This window comes from Achroia grisella, unplaced genomic scaffold (genome assembly GCF_030625045.1).
Source record: "Achroia grisella isolate CSIRO2021 unplaced genomic scaffold, CSIRO_AGI_Agris_v1 utg1186, whole genome shotgun sequence".
NCBI lineage: Eukaryota > Metazoa > Arthropoda > Insecta > Lepidoptera > Pyralidae > Achroia > Achroia grisella.
The window spans coordinates 2,520,608-2,532,939 of record NW_026712592.1 but is presented as its reverse complement, the minus strand read 5'-3'; the positions used below and the strand labels follow the sequence as shown (position 1 = coordinate 2,532,939).

The 12,332-nt window shown below is 30.6% G+C and overlaps 3 protein-coding genes across 3 annotated transcripts in view; 1 reads left to right on the top strand and 2 right to left on the bottom strand.

The window, feature by feature from the left end:
• Nucleotides 1-2,199: 2,199 nt before the first annotated feature.
• LOC131853544 (small ribosomal subunit protein uS19) lies at nucleotides 2,200-3,903 on the bottom strand. Its single transcript, XM_059204466.1, has 4 exons — nucleotides 3,797-3,903; nucleotides 3,555-3,640; nucleotides 3,104-3,326; nucleotides 2,200-2,396 (listed from the first exon to the last, which is right to left on the bottom strand). Exons 1-4 carry the CDS (start codon nucleotides 3,803-3,805, stop codon nucleotides 2,271-2,273), a joined length of 444 nt encoding a protein of 147 aa, XP_059060449.1. The 5' UTR covers nucleotides 3,806-3,903; the 3' UTR covers nucleotides 2,200-2,270.
• A 980-nt stretch (nucleotides 3,904-4,883) lies between these two features.
• On the bottom strand, nucleotides 4,884-6,375 carry LOC131853535 (tRNA-uridine aminocarboxypropyltransferase 2). Its single transcript, XM_059204455.1, has 2 exons — nucleotides 6,024-6,375; nucleotides 4,884-5,697 (listed from the first exon to the last, which is right to left on the bottom strand). Exons 1-2 carry the CDS (start codon nucleotides 6,104-6,106, stop codon nucleotides 5,028-5,030), a joined length of 753 nt encoding a protein of 250 aa, XP_059060438.1. The 5' UTR covers nucleotides 6,107-6,375; the 3' UTR covers nucleotides 4,884-5,027.
• A 1,293-nt stretch (nucleotides 6,376-7,668) lies between these two features.
• Nucleotides 7,669-12,332, top strand: part of LOC131854372 (histone-lysine N-methyltransferase ash1) — a 51,269-nt gene continuing 46,605 nt past the window's right edge. The window contains exons 1-4 of the mRNA XM_059205490.1: nucleotides 7,669-7,697; nucleotides 8,081-8,162; nucleotides 8,454-8,518; nucleotides 9,045-9,599. Coding sequence (XP_059061473.1) covers nucleotides 8,456-8,518; nucleotides 9,045-9,599 — 618 coding nt within the window. The 5' untranslated portion in view covers nucleotides 7,669-7,697; nucleotides 8,081-8,162; nucleotides 8,454-8,455. The remainder of the gene's footprint in view (nucleotides 7,698-8,080; nucleotides 8,163-8,453; nucleotides 8,519-9,044; nucleotides 9,600-12,332) is intronic.

The following is a 12,332-nucleotide window of genomic DNA, read 5'->3' as shown; positions in this document are numbered from 1 at the left end:
AGAAGACAACCTTGTCAAGGTAATAATTAAATTTATTGACTTGACCGACCGTCTATACTTTTAACAAATTTGTAAGTCCTTATAAGGATCTGGCGTTGAAGACGAGAAAGGGACATTGAACAAATATTTCAGGCGTCCAACGTCACATTGACGTTTACGTGGGCGGGTAGAGGCAGTTGCGACCGATAATGGCCAGTTAGCGCTGGTTTCTGTTGATGATGTTAGTCTGTGGCTAATGCAGTTCCATTAGTTCAACGGTTATGACACACGCTCTTCAACGAAACTTATTAGGATGTATTTGGATAGACTGATATCATAAAATTATTTAAGATAAAAAAATATACCTAGCGTGACAAAGCAGTAATTATTTTGGATTTTGGTGATTCGATACTTAGCTGTCACACCTCAATTATAAAATTATACAGTAAAATATCAAACTATTCTACTTGTAGAAGATGTACGATTTTTACTTATAATAATAGTACAATTTCTAATTTCCTTAGCATCTTGGCCTACTACTTTACTATATAAATGTTATAATATCGGTTCTAGCCGACGCGACAAAACTTTATTTCTTTGAAGGAAACGCCGCTAAGAAACGGCACCTGGGGGGAAAGGGGATTGATAATGTGGATTGATTATCTTATTGCTAGCAATGTACATGTATGTCAGGTTGACCTCCACGCAGTTCCCCCTGGAAACCAGTGATAAATGCTTGGTGAATTTGTCACGATGGGCTGACCAACTGACCTGACTTCATGTTCATCTTATCATCCTCCACTGGTGCCCCGCCAGCGTAAACCGTTAGCGCAGGCAGGTGCATCACCAATATCATCTACAAAAAAAAAACCAAACGGCAGCTTGCCATAGTAGTCAGACGATAATTGTATCTCTTCTGAAAATAATATTAGCATTAGACAGCCTGAGTGATGTGGTTTAGCACACCACCATATGGTCGGAGATTCGATAATAAAAATACAAACATACATTATGTATGTACCTATTTACAAAAAAATAATACTATTTATATCGGTTGTTACTATGGGTACTACCCATAGTACAAGCTCTGTTTAGGTAGGGACAAGTAAGGGGTATAATAATAAATATTCCAAAACACAGCTATATTATTTCATTGAAATTTGAAAAACTCAACAAGAATTCTTTCAGACTTATTGTTTTAAAGTCATATGTTTATCAATATAGAAAGTTAAAATTGGTATCCATTTAAGCAATTTTCAAATTTCTATTTCATTAAATATATAAGTAAAGAATTTTTTAAAGGTTTTTTGGCTCTGGTGTAGTTGTATTGGGTTTATCAAGTTAAAATTCTGCTTTTTTTATGCATCATGCTGTTGCATATCTATGAAAAAAGCAGAATTCAGAAAACATCAGACTATTGATAAGTCAAATCACCTGTGGAATAGAAAGGTTATAGCTTTGTACCTTCATACTGGCGTCGAATTAAGTAGGTCCATAACAATGAAGATGTAATAGTATAATCGATAATAATGCCCAGTATGAAAATATGTTACTAATCATTTACCTACACCTATTACTTACGTATCTTTATTTAGTCATGACATAAGATATATACAGTGAAGCTTGCTAAAGTAGGACCAGGATAAGTGGGAAACCTCTATTATTGAGAGTTGCAAACAGGTCCCAGTACTTTTTTTTATGAATAACCTGGTTAATTGATTGAAATGAGATTTGTATTCCAAGATTTTTTCTATGTTTACCTCAATAATTGGGATGAGTCCCAAGTAGAATAGAATAGTAGTAAACATAGAAAAAATCTTGGAATACAAATCTCATTTCAATCAATTAACCAGGTTATTCATAAAAAAAAGTACTGGGACTGGGAAAATCTTATCATAGCTCAATTCCCTGTATAAGTGAGACAAATAAATCAGATTGGGACAGGTTTTGACACTTTTGTTTACAAACATTTGAATGTCTTTCACCTGTGCTTTGTTTATCAGTAACATTTCAGGTTTTTCCACCTCTAAAAATGGAATAATTATACATTTCAATCTCTATAAATGAGACAACTATAATTCTATACCTGCTTAATTGAAAAACTGGATTAATAATTGGTCCAGAATCCTTGTTCTCTTGAGATCCCAAGTAACCAGGTTTCACTGTATATATCTTCATTATTATTAGCAAAATTGTGAATTATGAAATTAAAATGCCTAATGAATGTACAAGATTGTTTATTATAGTCCTGTACACATTTTACACTTAGCCTATAAGGTGGTCAGGCCACTTTACTTAAGTGGAATGAACCGGGAGCTGTGGGTGGCACCAATACCAGGCCTTCCGTGCTTCACAGGCTTGTATGTCACGGAGAACTCGCCAAGATAATGACCAATCATTTCTGGTTTGATTTCAACCTGAAATATATTATTATATCACATTAATAAGGCATCTTTTAGACCTTTTCACCTATTAGAAACACTCTTCAAATAACATTATTATTTAAAGTGTCTGTGTATTTTCTGTAAGATGATGGAATACAATGTATCACCTCTCTTAACTTCATGAAATTGTAAGAGGCATGTCTCAGAATCCACACCAAGTTGCCTAGCCAAAATAGTACATGTATCATATGACAAGACAAAAGATAGACTGTAAGGGTTATCTAGCAGCTAAGTAGCTTGCAAGCTGTGTTTCGTTTATAGGGTGTAGATTTGTTCGTGAATTTACTGGACAAGACGGATGATATCTTAGTCCTCTGGAATAACAACATATGAGTGGTGTTGCAGGTGATGTATGAACTATGATTCAGGTTAATCCTTAGCATCCATAAGGACAATCAGCTTGTTTGCAATTTGAATCACATAAAAAAACCCATGGCCAATAGTAGCATGATACGGATCCATGGTTATAGATCAGCACTTAAGCTGACAACAACACAAAACATGTATTGTTTTATAATATATACTGGTATATAGTACAAAATGGTTACTAGGCAATATGATACAGATCTAGACATATATGTAGTACAACTATATATTATTAGTCATGGGTCAGCAAATAAAGTTGAAATTTAGTAAAATAAAAAACAGTCTATTACATTTATATACCAAACTGAACAGACCTGGTTGAATGTTTTGCCATTATATATGCCAACAATGGAGCCCACCATCTCGGGGACTATGATCATGTTGCGGAGGTGAGTTTTAACAATCTCTGGCTTTTCATTTGGAGGAGCTTCCTTCTTAGCGCGGCGTAGTTTCTTGACAAGGGCCATAGGTTTACGTTTAAGTCCACGGGCAAATCGTCGTCGGGCACGAGCGTGCATCAACTCCATGAGTTGCTCACTGGAAATTGGTTACAATTACAAGGCTATTTTCAATTAAATTAACAAAAAGTTAAAACAGGAATATTTCTTAATGATAATGATACTAAAAGATAAGTAGCTAATGTTATCAATTATATTAAATTACAAAATAATATTGTAAACATGCATGTATCTGTTCTATAAAAGTTTACTTAATAGAATTTGGATCCCAAAATTACACTTATTTTTATCATAATAAAATTCTTACTTAGGCATATCAAGAAGTTGATCAAGATCAACTCCACGGAAGGTAAACTTCCTGAAGGTACGTTTCTTCTTAAGAGTTTCATCAACCTGAAACAGTAGAACATAATTGTACACTGTAAAAAATATGTATTTAGATGTTCAATACTATAATGTAAAAATCATTTCACATATTCGGTTTCTTGATTTCGGCTATGATGGTTACTATTTTATCAGATTAATACCAAAAAATATTATTAAACAAACCTCTGCCATGTTTCTAATTTATTTGACAGAATTCAAAAGATAGAAAAAACTTTTTTTTCAGTGACATAATTTTTTTAATGATTTTTACGACTCTGGATGGATTTTGGTACTGAAATTTTCCTAGTGTGACCAGATGAAAATTTGTCATTCTGCTGATGAAAACTTTGTATTATACTAATAATTAGTAACAATACAATTAGGTTAGCCGTTTGACACATAATATGATTACGAATACTCCTTTAAAACTTTCATAGGCTATAGTAATATTATTTCACTACCAATGAAAAAATTGTAAATACAAGAATTAGGAAATACCTAAATGGTACAAATTTCTTTAGTATTTAAATATTAAACAAATAAAAAGCAAATATTTTTGCAATAATGATTTGTTATTAAAAGGCTAACTCTAATTTAGTTATTGGTTACAATAATAGAATTAGAATCATGAGAAAACGCCTATACTGTGTTACCACTAGAATATAAATAATTTGTTGGTAGTAATGTTGCCAAGTATGCGAGAAAGCTACTATTCCCAATTTTAATTTTTTTGGTCTTCTAATATGTGCTGTGTACAAAGCACACATTTTTCCATTAAATAAATATATTTTACCTAGAGATTTTTTTAAAATATATAATGTTTTGTATTTCATACTGTTTTAGTTTTTGTTGTACATGTACTTAAATTTAATGTGGTAAAGCCACAAATTTTAATGTCGAGGCGCTAAATATTGTCCACCTTTATATTTTTTTCCATATTTATGAAAAAGTGCTAAAAACAGGAGACTTATTTATTTTATATCCTATTTTGCTCACCATATTTTGAAAGCAAATTCACCAGTGTCATAATTATTTCCTGTACTTTTTAAATGTAGTGTGTGCTGAGATGATAGAGAATCTGCTTATGTTATTATTCTTCAGAATACACTACATTTTCAATTCAAAATCAATAAGTAGAAAGAATATCAGGGGTTTTTCTTATGTTAGGTTAGTCTCTTAGGCTCAATACTACTTGTAAGGTACATCAATTTTGTGTCAGTGTAAAATATAAAAATAATCTCGCCACTCTATACTAACTAAAATATTATTTTGAAAGCAATACTTTCCTACATAAAAAAAAATTCAAAGCTGTAACTATAATAAAAAAACCCTACCAAGTTTACTTAGTACTGAACCTTATAAAAAGTGTTATTCCTGTATATGTATAAACAATTGTATATCTGTAAATGTATAATTAAGTTTGATTTACAAATTCATTTGTAGATCTTAATAGTTTAGATAATCTCTTGCCAATCAACTTAGGATACATTTTTGTTTTAAGTAAAAACTCTTTTGATTGATGTGTCACTGCACCATTTTCTAATTGATATTTGCATAATATATGTAGAGGCTGGATAAGTTGATCCCTATAAGAATAGTCTCCTTCAAGCTGTGATAGTGCCTCCGCAGCTGTCTCCAGAGTACTCAAGCATCCTTCTGTGGGCTGTGTCCTTATAATGTAGCTACTTGTAATATGGGTCAGTAGTTTCACTTGTTTGATGTTATGAAGTATTGGACTAGAAGTGTATATAGCTTTCGCCTGCGGCCATGTTCCATCAATCAGTATGAGATTATAAGATTCAGAGTCATTCTCCAAGTCTCTTATATCTATTGCTGTTTTACTTGGATATAACAAAACTGTATTTGGTTGATTTAGAATACTCTCTAAGTCTTCATGTCTTGGTTGAGGAAATTTCTTTCCTTTATATATAAGGCACTTATTTTGTGATAAACCTAATTGCAACATTGGTGCAGTTCGTAGACATCTCTTTTCTTCAGCAGGATGTTGTAATAATATAACTCTGCTTCGAGGGTTTAACCTTTCTGTAGGCAATGCAGAACACCAACAAACAACCATTGGTCTTCTGCAATTGTAAAATAATACTAATGATGATTTTAACATATAATTAGAATTTAGACATTTGATATGATTTGTTCTAAATTATATCAATATCAGTTTTGAAAATATTTTAAGTAGGCTGTTTCATACTTGTATTTTCTATCAAAATTAGATAATTAAAATTAAGACTCACATAATAAGAATCTTACATAGAAACAATTTAATAGTACTTTAACTATAATTAATTTCAGTCTTTCTTATACTAATTTCACAGCTAGTTGTTTACTATATATATTGTTATTTCAGAAGCGTTCTAATATAACTAACTATTACTAACAGAGTAATACTTACTTGCAGTTTGTACAAACTTCGCGCATCACAGGTGGATCTGGTGGTATGTTTGCTAAGTCTTCCCATGCTTGCAACTCGTCCATTAAATAATTAAATAATATTTAATTAAACAATTGTTAAATATTTTGTATCGTACAAATATATTGCTATATTTCTTAATTCTTATGTGGTTACTAATGGGATACTTCACACTATTAGTTTATTTTAAAGTTTAAACTTATTATAAAAATACTTCAAATTCAAACTTTCTTCTCTAAAATTACCAGGTTGAACAAAATTAGAAAAGGAAATTAGGAAAATAAATATATTTTGTATTTCTCAAAAATGGACGAAAATACAAGAAATTAAAATAAATTTATATCATTTTTTTAGAGATAGATTACAAATACAATACATATAAGTGTAAAAGTAATGAAAGATTGAATGACAACCACATAGAAAATTTATACACATGAATTATGACAGGGTGATGTATTTATTGATAATCATAGTGATTATTTGCTCAGTGTTTGTTGAAGTTTCGTTTTAAGAGGAAAAAACTCTATATAAATACTGAAACAAACAGTTTTCTATAAAATACTAAATTTGGTATACTGGAAAACTTTATTATATAATATTAAATAAGAAACCATATCATAACATAAATTCCACCAACATACGCGGACTATGTCAATCTTTTAATAAGGGTAAACAAGCATACTTATAAATAATGATCGCGTCAAACTTAAGTATATACTTAGGATATAGAAAAATGAAATTGTACCGTACTGAAATGAAATTGTAACATTCAACTGTAAATTGGCGGTCAGGCTCATCAGGCTCATCTACAAACAATGTACATGAGCGATGGGCACTTACGTCTTTGATTAATTATGACAGTATGTTTTCCTGAATAAATCATCTTTATATCAATTTTTTGTTCCGTTTAAACCACCTCGGCCGTTTTTTAAAGCAATACTGTATAATATATACCACTAATACAATAGTACCGACAGACCATCAGACCGACTTGGTACGGACTCTTGGAGTAAATGAGCCGATCTCCTGATTGGCGGTTGCACAATATTATATCCAATTGGCTCTTGCATCTTATTATGGCATTTTATCAATTTAATATAATATGGACCCTTAAAGAATATATGAAGTCGTGTCGTGTGGAGACAAACTAATTCAAAATTATTCATTTTTTATCTGTGAATTATGAATTGTTGAATTTGTTGAGTTGTTACCTGTAGAAATATAGATGGCGATGTCACTAATGTTTCTAATGTTTTTTTATTCTTGTTCGTTTGTTTTTAGAAGTTCTATTTCACATTGAATATTAGTAAGTATTGAAAGTCCTTGATTTGCTGCCTACTTCTAAGTCCAGTAATAGTATTTTTTTATAATAAATTATATTGTATATGATGTGAAACGACGCCATTTTGCGCCGCAATTCATACATATACAACATGTGAAAATAATAAATGTTGTACATCCCATTCTTTTTCTGTCATAGTATCATATGTGGAAAAGAGAAAGCCTCTAAATTCCCTGACTTTCTCCCTAGGTATGTATATGTATACATTGAGAATTTTTATAGGAACGATTTGTAAACATGGAAGCCAAGTGTTATGCTGTAGTTTAAAGTAGAATTACGACATAACTTTTGATACATTTCCGTGTTTTTATCTGGTTAGTAAGATTTTATTTTACTATTATTCAAAATGTTATTTATAATTTGTTTTGCAAGTTGAAATTTAGTATGAATTTGTAAACGTATGCACTTATTTGGCGCCAATGCCCTTAAAAACCGTTATACATAGTAGTAATCACATCTAAAAACGTGAAATCTGATATTTTAATAGATTGCCATGTATTTATGATAAGCAATAACGTTTTTGCGAAGTAGAACCATCGATGGTAGAATTGTCCTGCTTCGTGATAGAAACTGGTCTTACCAAGTGTCGTCAGATCTGTCAATTTAATAAATTGCTCCCGACTGTAATTAGATATTTTCAAATTGTTTGTTACCTAAGTAACTATTGTAGATTATAATTTGTGTTATTGCTTTTCAGTCTGCTATGATCACAAATAACTCGTAATTGAAATGAAGAAGCCTACACTTTCGTATTTGGGAACATCTTGACCAACCTTGAAGTGAGTACTTTACATATATTCGTATCACTTTACAACGCCATTTCACTAAATTTGCTAATATGTAGTGGATTATATTATGTTTAATATATTATACTACTAATGTAATAAGCAATGTATAAGATTATCAAGTTGAAATCAATCACTTGTAGAAACTAAATGTACCAATGCATTTGTAAGTAGTCGTTTTTTCTGCTTGGCTAGTTCAAGGCCATATCAAGTTCAAGATTCATATTACAAGGTTATTCTTTATGTAATTTGTTGTTATAAATTACTTTTTTATATATATTTCAGCAATGGGCACGGAGTTGCCAAAAACCCATGATTCAAGTGGTACAGATTCAAACAGTGACTCTGAGGTTAGTATTATTTTTATTTTACTTTTCATGAACATACTCTTAAAATCTCATTTTTTTTATTACTAAACATTTAAGCAACAATGTTGATAGAACTATTAAGACAAGTAGATTGTATTTTAAATAATAGTAAAAATTGCTTTTTTATACATAAATAATTAAAACATTATACACTAAAGCACAGTTCTGTATATAATGTTAGCTATATAATTGTTTTCTTTTTGTATTAAAAGCTTTAGCATTATTGGACTGTGTTGTTATTTTTTTCATTTGAATGACTGAAAAATCCTTGTATATGTTAAAATTTATTATTGGAGGTTTAATTGTTCTATGAAATATCCTTATTCATCTGAAACAAACTGATAGAACACTAACACAAATTCAATGGGTTTGTTAGTATTTTTCTTTATCCAGTACTTATTAATTTACTATGTATTTTATGAATAACTAATAATATAGACTAATAAAGACATTAGTAGTGTAAAGTATACAATTTATATTTATATATTATTTTGATATTCATTTACAGAATAGCAGCACAAGTGATTCATCTGGGAGCAATTGGGAGTGCTCAAGCAACAAGCAGAGTTCAGTGCGTAAATCACATTTCTCAGTCACCTCTTGTGACACTGGTTTAAAACTCAAAATAGCTGCTATTCCAAGAAAAGTCACTCCTAAGAAAGCAGGTATAAAGCCAACAGGTAAAAAGAAACCTGCAGAAGCTACGACAAAAGCCGTAAAGTCAAAAGAGTTATCCACATCAAAAAAGAAAGGCAAAACTCAGTTGTCTGATACTACTTCCAGCTCTGAATCCTGTAAGTGTTCATCGGACTCATCAAGCGAGGATGACTTACCTTTGAAGGCTGTATCGAAGACTCTACCGCCTAAATCTTCACCACTGAAGCCTTCAGTGAAAAATACAAAAAGTAACAAAAGTGAAAGTGATGATGATAAGCGAAGTGATAAAGACAATGTATCAAAGACAAATAAAGACAAACAATGTGCTAAGACTAGTAATGTGAAAAAGACTAAAAGTGATGATAATACTCCAGTGAAAAAGGGACGCGGGCGTCCACGAACTAAGGTAAGTACTATTATTAATATAACTATTACTGCCTAGAAGAGACCATTGATGTTGCTTGGTCTGCATTTAGAATTAACGGTATAGTAATAAAAAGATTATTTTAAAGAAAGTATTACATATTATGTAATACTTTCATTAAAATAATCTCTTCTCTAATTATGACCATGGATATAAGGGCAGAGTAAGGCCAAATATGAAATGGACTGTGACTGTGTGAAAGATGATATGGCAAGAAAAGTAGTAAATAACAAGATAACTATGAACAGGCATGAATGAAAGAGAAAAACATACTATGCCAACTCGAAATGAAAGGGATAAGGATGAAGCTGATGTTAACTGTAACATTTCAGAGTTGTATATATAAGCTAAGCAGTTAGTTTTGTAATTAACCAAACATACTCACTGAAAATGTTAATGTATTTATGGTAGAGAACAGTCAACTTCCAAAATTTAATGTTTCAAATAGAATCAACTATGTTACATAATTATAACTAATTTGAACATGTACTGTATGTATGTAGGTAAGAATGATTCATTAAAATATCCTTTTATAGCAAAAGGCACAAAAATTACTTTTGGATGGTAGGATATTATATATGAATTACTGATATTTTAGAATCTTTGTAAACTCATACATACACAATCTTGTATAAACATATATTATTTTAAATTTTTATTAGATACGGGTATTACTTATTTTATATACATATGTATAAATAAATACCTTGTTAGGGATATATATCCATTTAAGGTGCATTTATATGAATATTATGAAGATGCAGTTTTACTTAAGTATAGTAAAACTAGCTGTGCCATTGACTTTGTCTGTGTGGAATAGTGGTAATAGCATTAAATATATAATAATCTAACCCAAAAAAGCCAAAGAAAAAATATTTATCAATCCATCTTCAGAAATGGTAAATTTCCATACAAAAGTTTGTATCTCCTATCCCCTTAAAAGTAAAACTTTTATAAACTTCGAATCACTTATTTATTTATATTCAATCAATAGTCTAATAATATATTTAAGCTTCTAGCTCTAAAAATGATGACACTTACATACAATTTTTTATTCCCCTTACAACCTATGTCCTTTCTTAGTATACTATCTGTGTATCAAATATCATTTAAATGGGTTCAGTAGTATGTATATCAAACAATACATAAATTTATTATATGTTGTGTTTAAAACACGTTATAATTAGATGTACAAAACACTGTTGTTGTGAAAAAACTAGGGTTTCGCTTTCACAGCTACAAAATAAGCCTTCCCTCTAATGTTGCAAAATTTATGTGGATCGCATTAACACTAAGACACACTACATATATTTGATAATATGGTAATATTCATAGCGTTATTTATATGTAGGACAGACATATGCATATAAGCAGTTTCGTAATGTGAAAAGTATGAATGGGATATTAGCGTCATATTATCTTATGCCTTTTCACATATGAAATCACTTAACCCAGAGTTCCAGTGTTTGTATTAAATCTATACCCAGTACATTGACCAGAAAAAAGGTAGGTCATAATGCTTGAAATAGAAATTATCTTTATTCAAATAAATTCATAATAAGCACTTTTGAATAGTCATATTTTGATTCTACCACTCATTCGGAATGCAGATTCATCACAAGAAGAATGAGTAAGAAATTTGTGTGTTACTCTTTTGAATAGATGTTTTTTTTATATAAATAATTATAAAAATAAAAATATTCACTTGAAAATATACACCATTTTTATACTTGAAACTAATGGTATCCGCAACTTCGTGCTTTAGCACTTCTACACTTATAACTATTAATGATAAATAACACAGTCAATAAGACAATATATTCTGAATATGCGTGAAGCGGAAGTTGGCCTTCAGCCGGTCCATAAGTACTTCCACGGGTTTGGAGTGCCACCTGCACTCGCCCCCTATCGTCCATGAAGCTGTAAAGGCCAGCTGCGGCCTTAGATTAGTTCGAAAAAACAAAAACATATTTTGACAACTATTATTTTATATTAAAAATCTAATTAATACGTCATAGTTGACGTATTGGAATGACTCATAAAATTTATTATTTAATACCTTTTTTAGGTAATTCCTACAACCGATTTTATGTAAAAACTTAAGACACAAACAGATTAACAGATAATTTTATGATTTTAATGTAAGTGTGCATTATTAGGTATTGAACGTTGTTGAGGGCGGGCTTGCGGATGGGAGCAGTTAATTTTTTTGTGTAGGTTCGTTTCTGATTTGAATGCATCTGTAATACCTGTATAATCGTATAAGTATAAAGGCGGAATTGTCGCGGTAGTGTGCTTACGCTTAAAATATATTACTATATACTATGAAAATTCTATCAATGCGCTGGCACTCTGGGGAATAAGGTCCATGCACACGTCTTTTGAAAAAGTCTCCTTGGTTGAAATAGAATTCGATCAGAAATAGCATCATGGTGTATACAACCAGAATTTAAATAATGTTTTTTTTCTTCTAATCTATAGTTCCTGAAGAAAGACTTATTGTTATTTGTTAAGTGCAGTCGGTAAACACATATTATTAAAAAAAATTAGACATATAAACATTTTCTGACCAGACTAGTTTTAAGAAATTATCGAGAATATAACGACACTTGATTGAAGCCAGCGAAATTTTAATCCGTTAAAACTGTAATCTGTATTTATCTCATATATCTTATAGAATTGTATATAAAATTTAATAAATACTTATACCTCTTA